Genomic DNA, 12,468 nt, shown 5'->3' on the forward strand with positions numbered 1-12,468 from the left:
GAGGATGAGGATGAGGACACAAGCTAACAGCTGATGGCTAAGTGCTGCGTGCACGCGCACGTGCAGGAGGAGGAAGAAGGAGAACACCTCGTGCTATTTAGCTGCTGGCTAATTACTAAACACGATGCAGCCTTGCAGCTTTCCTATTGGCCGGTGAGTGATGACACCTGACTGGCGCGTGCGTGCGCACCTTGGCAGTAACGTAACGTCGATGGCGTTACTTCACAAAAGAATGATAACAACAACAATGATCTTTATTCTTGCTGGCCAACTGGAAACATCTTCTACTGGAACTCTTCTTTTAATGCTATTTAGTCTACTTACTACTTCTACTGAATGTTTGCTATTTAGTCTACTTACTAGTTCTACTGAATGTTTGCTATTTAGTCTACTTACTACTTCTACTGAATGTTTGCTATTTAGTCTACTTACTACTTCTACTGAATGTTTGCTATTTAGTCTACTTACTACTTCTACTGAATGTTTGCTATTTAGTCTACTTACTACTTCTACTGAATGTTTGCTATTTAGTCTACTTACTACTTCTACTGAATGTTTGCTATTTAGTCTACTTACTACTTCTACTCAATGTTTGCTATTTAGTGTACTTACTACTTCTACTGAATGTTTGCTATTTAGTCTACTTACTACTTCTACTGAATGTTTGCTATTTAGTCTACTTACTACTTCTACTGAATGTTTGCTATTTAGTCTACTTACTACTTCTACTGAATGTTTGCTATTTAGTCTACTTACTACTTCTACTGAATGTTTGCTATTTAGTCTACTTACTACTTCTACTGAATGTTTGCTATTTAGTCTACTTACTACTTCTACTCAATGTTTGCTATTTAGTCTACTTACTACTTCTACTGAATGTTTGCTATTTAGTCTACTTACTACTTCTACTGAATGTTTGCTATTTAGTCTACTTACTACTTCTACTCAATGTTTGCTATTTAGTCTACTTACTACTTCTACTCAATGTTTGCTATTTAGTCTACTTACTACTTCTACTGAATGTTTGCTATTTAGTCTACTTACTACTTCTACTGAATGTTTGCTATTTAGTCTACTTACTACTTCTACTGAATGTTTGCTATTTAGTCTACTTACTACTTCTACTGAATGTTTGCTATTTAGTCTACTTACTACTTCTACTCAATGTTTGCTATTTAGTCTACTTACTACTTCTACTCAATGTTTGCTATTTAGTGTACTTACTACTTCTACTCAATGTTTGCTATTTAGTCTACTTACTACTTCTACTGAATGTTTGCTATTTAGTCTACTTACTACTTCTACTGAATGTTTGCTATTTAGTCTACTTACTACTTCTACTGAATGTTTGCTATTTAGTCTACTTACTACTTCTACTGAATGTTTGCTATTTAGTCTACTTACTACTTCTACTGAATGTTTGCTATTTAGTCTACTTACTACTTCTACTGAATGTTTGCTATTTAGTCTACTTACTACTTCTACTGAATGTTTGCTATTTAGTCTACTTACTACTTCTACTGAATGTTTGCTATTTAGTCTACTTACTACTTCTACTGAATGTTTGCTATTTAGTCTACTTACTACTTCTACTGAATGTTTGCTATTTAGTCTACTTACTACTTCTACTGAATGTTTGCTATTTAGTCTACTTACTACTTCTACTGAATGTTTGCTATTTAGTCTACTTACTACTTCTACTGAATGTTTGCTATTTAGTCTACTTACTACTTCTACTGAATGTTTGCTATTTAGTCTACTTACTACTTCTACTGAATGTTTGCTATTTAGTCTACTTACTACTTCTACTGAATGTTTGCTATTTAGTCTACTTACTACTTCTACTGAATGTTTGCTATTTAGTCTACTTACTACTTCTACTGAATGTTTGCTATTTAGTCTACTTACTACTTCTACTGAATGTTTGCTATTTAGTCTACTTACTACTTCTACTGAATGTTTGCTATTTAGTCTACTTACTACTTCTACTGAATGTTTGCTATTTAGTCTACTTACTACTTCTACTGAATGTTTGCTATTTAGTCTACTTACTACTTCTACTGAATGTTTGCTATTTAGTCTACTTACTACTTCTACTGAATGTTTGCTATTTAGTCTACTTACTACTTCTACTGAATGTTTGCTATTTAGTCTACTTACTACTTCTACTGAATGTTTGCTATTTAGTCTACTTACTACTTCTACTGAATGTTTGCTATTTAGTCTACTTACTACTTCTACTGAATGTTTGCTATTTAGTCTACTTACTACTTCTACTGAATGTTTGCTATTTAGTCTACTTACTACTTCTACTGAATGTTTGCTATTTAGTCTACTTACTACTTCTACTGAATGTTTGCTATTTAGTCTACTTACTACTTCTACTGAATGTTTGCTATTTAGTCTACTTACTACTTCTACTGAATGTTTGCTATTTAGTCTACTTACTACTTCTACTGAATGTTTGCTATTTAGTCTACTTACTACTTCTACTGAATGTTTGCTATTTAGTCTACTTACTACTTCTACTGAATGTTTGCTATTTAGTCTACTTACTACTTCTACTGAATGTTTGCTATTTAGTCTACTTACTACTTCTACTGAATGTTTGCTATTTAGTCTACTTACTACTTCTACTGAATGTTTGCTATTTAGTCTACTTACTACTTCTACTGAATGTTTGCTATTTAGTCTACTTACTACTTCTACTGAATGTTTGCTATTTAGTCTACTTACTACTTCTACTGAATGTTTGCTATTTAGTCTACTTACTACTTCTACTGAATGTTTGCTATTTAGTCTACTTACTACTTCTACTGAATGTTTGCTATTTAGTCTACTTACTACTTCTACTGAATGTTTGCTATTTAGTCTACTTACTACTTCTACTGAATGTTTGCTATTTAGTCTACTTACTACTTCTACTGAATGTTTGCTATTTAGTCTACTTACTACTTCTACTGAATGTTTGCTATTTAGTCTACTTACTACTTCTACTGAATGTTTGCTATTTAGTCTACTTACTACTTCTACTGAATGTTTGCTATTTAGTCTACTTACTACTTCTACTGAATGTTTGCTATTTAGTCTACTTACTACTTCTACTGAATGTTTGCTATTTAGTCTACTTACTACTTCTACTGAATGTTTGCTATTTAGTCTACTTACTAGTTCTACTGAATGTTTGCTATTTAGTCTACTTACTACTTCTACTGAATGTTTGCTATTTAGTCTACTTACTACTTCTACTGAATGTTTGCTATTTAGTCTACTTACTACTTCTACTGAATGTTTGCTATTTAGTCTACTTACTACTTCTACTGAATGTTTGCTATTTAGTCTACTTACTAGTTCTACTGAATGTTTGCTATTTATTCTACTTACTACTTCTACTGAATGTTTGCTATTTAGTCTACTTACTAGTTATACTGAATGTTTGCTATTTAGTCTACTTACTAGTTCTACTGAATGTTTGCTATTTAGTCTACTTACTACTTCTACTGAATGTTTGCTATTTAGTCTACTTACTACTTCTACTGAATGTTTGCTATTTAGTCTACTTACTACTTCTACTGAATGCTTGCTATTTAGTCTACTTACTACTTCTACTGAATGTTTGCTATTTAGTCTACTTACTACTTCTACTGAATGTTTGCTATTTAGTCTACTTACTACTTCTACTGAATGTTTGCTATTTAGTCTACTTACTACTTCTACTGAATGTTTGCTATTTAGTCTACTTACTTGTTCTACTGAATGTTTGCTATTTAGTCTACTTACTACTTCTACTGAATGTTTGCTATTTAGTCTACTTACTAGTTCTACCGAATGTTTGCTATTTAGTCTACTTACTACTTCTACTGAATGTTTGCTATTTAGTCTACTTACTAGTTCTACTGAATGTTTGCTATTTAGTCTACTTACTACTTCTACTGAATGTTTGCTATTTAGTCTACTTACTACTTCTACTGAATGTTTGCTATTTAGTCTACTTACTACTTCTACTGAATGTTTGCTATTTAGTCTACTTACTACTTCTACTGAATGTTTGCTATTTAGTCTACTTACTAGTTCTACTGAATGTTTGCTATTTAGTCTACTTACTAGTTCTACTGAATGTTTGCTATTTAGTCTACTTACTACTTCTACTGAATGTTTGCTATTTAGTCTACTTACTACTTCTACTGAATGTTTGCTATTTAGTCTACTTACTACTTCTACTGAATGTTTGCTATTTAGTCTACTTACTACTTCTACTGAATGTTTGCTATTTAGTCTACTTACTAGTTCTACTGAATGTTTGCTATTTAGTCTACTTACTAGTTCTACTGAATGTTTGCTATTTAGTCTACTTACTACTTCTACTGAATGTTTGCTATTTAGTCTACTTACTACTTCTACTGAATGTTTGCTATTTAGTCTACTTACTAGTTCTACTGAATGTTTGCTATTTAGTCTACTTACTGCTTCTACTGAATGTTTGCTATTTAGTCTACTTACTGCTTCTACTGAATGTTTGGTATCTATTGTACTAACTGGTTCTACTGAATGTTTGGTATCTATTGTACTAACTGGTTCTACTGAAAGTTTGGTATCTACAGGTATTGTACTAACTGGTTCTACTGAATGTTTGGTATCTATTGTACTAACTGGTTCTACTGAATGTTTGGTATTGATTGTACTAACTGGTTCTACTGAATGTTTGTTATTGATTGTACTTACTGGTTCTAAAGATTCTACTGAATGTTTGGTATCTATTGTACTAACTGGTTCTACTGAATGTTTGGTATCTATTGTACTCACTGGTTCTACTGAATATTTGGTATCTATTGTAGTAACTGATTCTACTGAATGTTTGGTATTGATTGTACTTACTGGTTCTACTGAATATTTGGTATCTATTGTAGTAACTGATTCTACTGAATGTTTGGTATTGATTTTACTTACTGGTTTTCAAAGGTTCTACTGAATGTTTGGTATTGATTGTACTAACTGGTTCTAAAGGTTTTACTGAATGTTTATTTATTGTACTAACTGGTTCTAAATGTTCTGTTTGTTTGTTTTTTACACCTACTAATTTTGTTAGTTTTTGTGAGTCTTCTGGCTTTAAAAAATATTTATTTGTGCTACTCGTCCTTTTGAGCTTATTGGTTCCATTTGTTATGTTTGTTGGTTCTATTGACGCTACTAGGGCCTAGTTCCTCTTTGCCTGTTGTCCTTCCTGGTTTTGCTTGCAGATGCTAAATAGATGCATTCATCGCTGTGTAGAATACGCTACTAAGTCAAATAAGAACCGGATTTTTCGGACTATAAGGCGCACTTAAAATTCTTTCATTTTCTCAAAATTCGACAGTGCACCTTATAACCTGGTGCGCCTAATGTACGGAATAATTCTGGTTGTGCTTACCGACCTCAAAGCTATTTTATTTGGTACATGGTGAAATCATAAGTGTGACCAGTAGATGGCAGTCACACATAAGATATGTGTAGACTGCAATGTGACTCAAGTAAACAACACCAAAATGTTATATGTTCCATTGAAAATATAGAACATTACACACGGCGCTCAAAAATCTTGCAAAATGTTTTAGTAGGACTTTGGTAAGCTATGAAGCCACACCACTTGATGGATTGTACTGTGCTTCAACATACCAGTATTATTATGCTGTGTGTATAAGGTAAGACATTATCTGGCGTTTTGTTTCGCAATATTATGCAAAATCAACTTTTCTTACCTTCTGGTACCTGCTGATCTGTATTTGGGATCTGCATAAGTCCTGAATAATTTGCACACGTCCGCCTTTGTAGTCTGTGCCGACACCGTAGTGGATAAGCTTCTTCTTGTTATGTGACATTCATCCTCCGCTGTTGCCATTCCAGTGAGGTAGTCATTCCAGTGAGGTAGTCATTCCAGTGAGGTAGTCATTCCAGTGAGGTAGTGGATAAGCTTCTTCTTGTTATGTGACATTCATCCTCCGCTGTTGCCATTCCAGTGAGGTAGCCATTCCAGTGAGGTAGTCATTCCAGTGAGGTAGTCATTCCAGTGAGGTAGTCATTCCAGTGAGGTAGTGGATAAGCTTCTTCTTGTTATGTGACATTCATCCTCCGCTGTTGCCATTCCAGTGAGGTAGTCATTCCAGTGAGGTAGTCATTCCAGTGAGGTAGTCATTCCAGTGAGGTAGTGGATAAGCTTCTTCTTGTTATGTGACATTCATCCTCCGCTGTTGCCATTCCAGTGAGGTAGTCATTCCAGTGAGGTAGTCATTCCAGTGAGGTAGTGGATAAGCTTCTTCTTGTTATGTGACATTCATCCTCCGCTGTTGCCATTTCTAATTTAAAGTAGTGTAAAGTTCTTACTTATATCTGTCAGTGAACTCACCATGAAAGCACTAAAACACACCGGTGTAGTGAGTTTACATTATTCACCCAAGGAACTTTACTTATTAGAGAGTTTCGGTCACGGGACACATTTCGGGCGTTGTTGTTGCACTAGTGAGCCACGGGTGAGGAGATGCTGCTCCGTTATTGATTGAAGTAAAGTGTGAATGTTATTAAAACAGTTAGCTCCATCTTTTGACACTTTTTCCACTCCCGTCCTTGCACGCTACACCGCTACAACAAAGATGACGGGGAGGAGACGCTGTCCAAGTGGAGGCACGTAAATAAGAGCGCCCACAAAATGGTGCATCCTGAAGAGACTGTCAGAAAGTGGGTTGAAGATGATGTGTAAAACATCTATGCAACATTTTGAGCAAAGAAGCACCATTACATGTTATGTAGACCACAAGGAAGTCTTTTACATTTAGAAAAAATATACAGTATATATATATATATATATATATATTATGACCCCTTTTAATGCGCTTTATAATCCGGTGCACCTTTTGTATGAAAATAGACCTGAATTGACCCGCTCACCTGCAGTGCGCCTTAAAATCCGGTGCGCCCTATGGTCCGGAAAATACGGTAAACTTTAAATAAGTAAAAGTCAAACAAGTACATTTAAATAAAAGTTAAACAAGTACATTTAAATAAAAGTCAAACAAGTACATTTAAATAAAAGTCAAACAAGTACATTTAGATAAAAGTCAAACAAATACATTTAAATAAAAGTCAAACAAGTACATTTAAATAAGTACAAGTCAAACAAATACATTTAAATAAAAGTCAAACAAGTACATTTAAATAAGTACAAGTCAAACCATGGCCTCTTCTCTTTAAAAAAAACTAGACTTGAAATTCAATGACAAACTTCACCAAAGTGACCTGGACTTAGACAAACTTTAATGATCCACAAGGGAAATTGTTGATCAAAAGTACATGGGACATGTGGTCTTAGTGTGTTTGAGAGCAGGTCCATGGGACATGTGGTCTTAGTGTGTTTGAGAGCAGGTCCATGGGACATGTGGTCTTAGTGTGTTTGAGAGCAGGTCCATGGGACATGTGGTCTTAGTGTGTTTGAGAGCAGGTCCATGGGACATGTGGTCTTAGTGTGTTTGAGAGCAGGTCCATGGGACATGTGGTCTTAGTGTGTTTGAGAGCAGGTCTATGGGACATGTGGTCTTAGTGTGTTTGAGAGCAGGTCCATGGGACATGTGGTCTTAGTGTGTTTGAGAGCAGGTCCATGGGACATGTGGTCTTAGTGTGTTTGAGAGCAGGTCCATGGGACATGTGGTCTTAGTGTGTTTGAGAGCAGGTCCATGGGACATGTGGACTTAGTGTGTTTGAGAGCAGGTCTATGGGACATGTGGTCTTAGTGTGTTTGAGAGCAGGTCCATGGGACATGTGGTCTTAGTGTGTTTGAGAGCAGGTCCATGGGACATGTGGTCTTAGTGTGTTTGAGAGCAGGTCCATGGGACATGTGGACTTAGTGTGTTTGAGAGCAGGTCTATGGGACATGTGGTCTTAGTGTGTTTGAGAGCAGGTCCATGGGACATGTGGTCTTAGTGTGTTTGAGAGCAGGTCCATGGGACATGTGGTCTTAGTGTGTTTGAGAGCAGGTCCATGGGACATGTGGACTTAGTGTGTTTGAGAGCAGGTCCATGGGACATGTGGTCTTAGTGTGTTTGAGAGCAGGTCCATGGGACATGTGGTCTTAGTGTGTTTGAGAGCAGGTCCATGGGACATGTGGTCTTAGTGTGTTTGAGAGCAGGTCCATGGGACATGTGGTCTTAGTGTGTTTGAGAGCAGGTCCATGGGACATGTGGTCTTAGTGTGTTTGAGAGCAGGTCCATGGGACATGTGGACTTAGTGTGTTTGAGAGCAGGTCTATGGGACATGTGGTCTTAGTGTGTTTGAGAGCAGGTCCATGGGACATGTGGTCTTAGTCTGGTTCAGGTGATGAAAACTTAAGTTTGTTTGTGGTCCTCAGGTACACAGGAAGTGATCTCTGACTGAGGAGTAAAAGTCACACATGTCTAAACGAGCTGCAGGGGGGCGGGGGAGGGGGGAGAGGCCGGACACCATGGCAACGGTTCAAGCTGTCAATGACGAGCTGAGAGCCAAACTCATCAACATCCAGGTGGAACTTCAGCAGGAGAAGAACAAGGTGAAGAACTCTCTCTCTGTGTGTGTGTGTGTGTGTGTGTGTGTGTGTGTGTGTGTGTGTGTGTGTTACTGATGCACTTTTGTTGTGTGTGTGATGTCAGGTAAGCCGTCTGGAAAGAGACAAGAGCCAGGAACTAAGGACCGAGCATCACCGGGCCACCGTAGCAATGACGGAGCTGAAGACTAAATTGCATGAGGAGAAGCAAAAAGAATTAACTGTTACCAGGGAGACGTTACTACGGCAACACGAGATGGAGCTGATGAGAGTTATCAAAATCAAGGATGGAGAAATTCATCGGCTGAATGGTTTAGTCCTGACGCTCAGGGACGGCTCTGTGGATAAGGTGATCCAAGACGTGTGTGTGTGTGTATATATATATGTACATGTATGTATATATGAGTATGTTTGTATGTATGTACATGCATGTATGTATGTATATATGAATATGTATGTATGTGTCACACCCCGCCTCGGGTGAAGGTAATGTAACCGTTGCAAACCAGACTTTCAAATCAAGGATGGCAAGGCACGCAGTTGGTAACAGTTTACAAACATTTATTGAAATCCCAAAAAGTTTCAAAAGGTGAACAATGACAGGAAAACAAAGCACCTACAATCTGTAATGGTAATAAACAGAGGCAATATTAGTATAGTATATTATATATAGTACATTTATATTCTAAATAAATTTCAAAGTTGCATGCGTTAAATAGGCCTATATAATTCATCAAAATAAGCATATTAAAAATAATCAAAATGTAAATCATCTATTATAACATACATGTATTCATAATCAAAGGTCAATAATCAAATATGTCAAATTAAAGAATTACATAATCAAAACAGATTTAGCAAAATCTATTAGCAATCAACAAAACTCATTTAAGCGGTTACAACACAACATCTCATCATCAGAATAATCACCTCAGTAGATAATGCATGGAGACCCAAACTCCTGCCCAGGACAGAACCTCCTCTGGCAGTGACCCACAGCAGACTGGCAGAAAAACGGCATTTTCCAACTTAAATAGCCCATAGTTCCGCCCACTAGCTGGAACCAATTTGACAGGGGGATTTAAGAAAAGTTATTTTGTAAATTACACCATAAATAACCATCACATGTCTAAAAAGTATTCACATAGTACTTTTGCATGTGTAGTGCAGTCATTTTTGTACACAGTGTATTCAGGCTTTGGTAACATCACTTTTAAATGTCCAGTGTCCTTCTGTAACAGCCAGCTTTTGATAATCATGGTTCGACCCAAATTTGGCCTAATTAGTGAATGCAGGTGTGTTCACCTATATAAAGCCCTCAACCCCACCCTGACTCTTTTAGTCAACTGTTCAGAGCCATGGTGAGTGACAGGTAACAATTTGTTTGTTGAGCACATGCTTTTCACTGACTAACAAGATTGAATGTTTGTAGTTTGTCCAAGTTGAGCTTCCCAACAAATGTGCACGGTCTGTGAGGAAGTCCAAAGGTCAAACAGTGACAGTGTGGGGTCAAACTGTCACAGTATGTATATATATATATATATATATATATATATATATATATATATATATATATATGTACATGTATGTATGTATGTATTTATGTATATATGAATACAGTATGTGTATATATGTATTTTTATGTTTATTTATATATATATATATATATATATATATATGTATATATATATATATATATATACATATATGTATATATGTATATATATACATATATGTATATATGTATATATATGTATATATATGTATATACACATAATACACACGTATGTATGTATGGTAATGTATTTTTATATATGTGTGTGTGTGTGTGTATATATATATTTATTTATATATATATATATATATATATATATATATATATACACTGCCGTTCAAAAGTTTGGGGTCACCCAAACAATTTAGTGGAATAGCCTTCATTTCTAAGAACAAGAATAGACTGTGTAGTTTCAGATGAAAGTTCTCTTTTTCTGGCCATTTTGAGCGTTTAATTGACCCCACAAATGTGATGCTCCAGAAACTCAATCTGCTCAAAGGATGGTCAGTTTTGTAGCTTCTGTAACGAGCTAAAGTGTTTTCAGATGTGTGAACATGATTGCACAAGGGTTTTCTAATCATCAATTAGCCTTCTGAGCCAATGAGCAAACACATTGTACCATTAGAACACTGGAGTGATAGTTGCTGGAATTGGGCCTCTATACACCTATGTAGATATTGCACCAAAAAGCAGACATTTGCAGCTAGAATAGTCATTTTCCACATTAGCAATGTATAGAGTATTTCTTTAAAGTTAAGACTAGTTTGAAGTTATCTTCATTGAAAATAAGGGCATTTCAATGTGACCCCAAACTTTTGAACGGTAGTGTGTGTATATATATATATATATATATATATATATATATATATATATATATATATATATATATATATATATATATATATATATATATATATTGACGGAAGTGGATAATTACATATATCCATATTTAATAGTTACTTCTTTTTTATATCTCCTATAGTCATATTTTAATCAACTAATGTTTCATCTGGTACAAAGTGCTTGCATTACGAGTGTCCTTGCTGAGAGAGTCAGAGCGTTGAATATTCTCTCTGTTGAGACTCCCATAACATTCTTGAGCTGAACGCCCAGAAAACAGTGGAGATGATCATGGACTTCAGGAAAGTCACAGCCCCACCATCCCCCCTCACCCTCACCCTGATTGACTCTCCCACCCCCGTCCCCATTGTGGACTCCTTCCGTTTCTTGGGCACCACCATCACCCAGGACCATCAGCTCCCTCATCAAGAAGGCCCAGCAGAGGATGTACTTCCTGCGGCAGCTGAGGAAACTTAAGGTGGCGACCGAGATGCTGGTGCAGTTTTACTCAGCCATCATAGAGTCCATCCTGACCTCCTCCATCACAGTGTGGTTCCCCGGCGCCACAGTCCAGGATAAGAATAGACTGCAGCGCATCGTATGTGCTGCTGAGAAGGTGATTGGCTGCAAGCTCCCATCCCTCCAGGACTTGTTCTCCTCCAGGACCAGGAGGCATGTGGGTCGGATCACAGCTGACTCTTCTCACCCTGGACACACACTATTCTCCCCTCTCCCCTCAGGCAGGAGACTACGCTCCATCCAGACCCACACCTCCCGCCACCTGAACAGTTTTTTCCCCTCGGCCATCAGGCAAATGAACAATAACTCCTAACAGCAGCTCCTGGAATTCCTTGAATCCCTTCTAAGTCTATCTGATAGCTCAGTTACAGCTCTTTTTATTACCAAATATGTGTTATATGTGTTTTATGTCGCACGTTTGCACCAAGAAAAATTCCTAGTTTGTGAACCCGTTCTCAAACAATGGCAATAAAACTATTCTGATTCTGAGATAAGAGCACAAAGCGGTGCTGGGCTAGCAGACAACAGGGAGGGAGGGGAAGAGGGGGGTAGAACAGAACGTCTATGGGGGGTGGGAGCGAGGGACAGATGGAAGGACACAGCACTTCCGTGGGTTTGGAGGGGAGATCGATCTTAGCTGGGCGAGGGAACGCTTCTGTACTGGATTGGTCTCACGTTTATTGTCAAAGCTTTGAGAATAAACCACAAAATACCAACTACTGCCTGGTGATCAATTTAAACTCCAGCTTATGTGCCATAAAAAGAACTTGGGAGTGACCAGCAACTGAAAATCCCTGGGAGGAAGAGTTGGTCAATGCAACAATTTGGGGGCTTCGTCCGGGATGGCACGCTGTTGATTGACGACTTCTTGCAATCTTCTGGACAGACTCACTTGGCCAACATAATTTAAGGTAAGCAGAGCCTTTTTCTAAAATCTGCTTTAGGAGTCTGCCCAGAAGTCTGTAAGTCAAACACTGTTTTGTACCCCAGACACAGAGTGGTGATTTTGATG

At 37.0% G+C, this 12,468-nt stretch overlaps 1 protein-coding gene across 7 annotated transcripts in view; it reads left to right on the plus strand.

Annotated features, from left to right (window-relative positions):
- jakmip3 (Janus kinase and microtubule interacting protein 3) overlaps positions 1-12,468 on the plus strand; it is a 46,720-nt gene continuing 34,252 nt past the window's right edge. For 4 of the 7 annotated variants that reach the window (XM_062030584.1, XM_062030585.1, XM_062030587.1 and 1 more), the window contains exons 1-3: positions 45-153; positions 8,372-8,548; positions 8,649-8,891. In XM_062030584.1, the coding sequence (XP_061886568.1) occupies positions 8,414-8,548; positions 8,649-8,891 (378 nt within the window). In that variant the 5' untranslated portion in view covers positions 45-153; positions 8,372-8,413. Of the gene's footprint in view, positions 154-8,371; positions 8,549-8,648; positions 8,892-9,886; positions 9,915-12,468 lie in introns of those variants that run through there. The other 3 variants (XM_062030586.1, XM_062030589.1, XM_062030588.1) reach the window with 3 other exon arrangements.

Source organism: Entelurus aequoreus, linkage group LG21 (genome assembly GCF_033978785.1).
Source record: "Entelurus aequoreus isolate RoL-2023_Sb linkage group LG21, RoL_Eaeq_v1.1, whole genome shotgun sequence".
In the NCBI taxonomy this organism is placed as follows: domain Eukaryota; kingdom Metazoa; phylum Chordata; class Actinopteri; order Syngnathiformes; family Syngnathidae; genus Entelurus; species Entelurus aequoreus.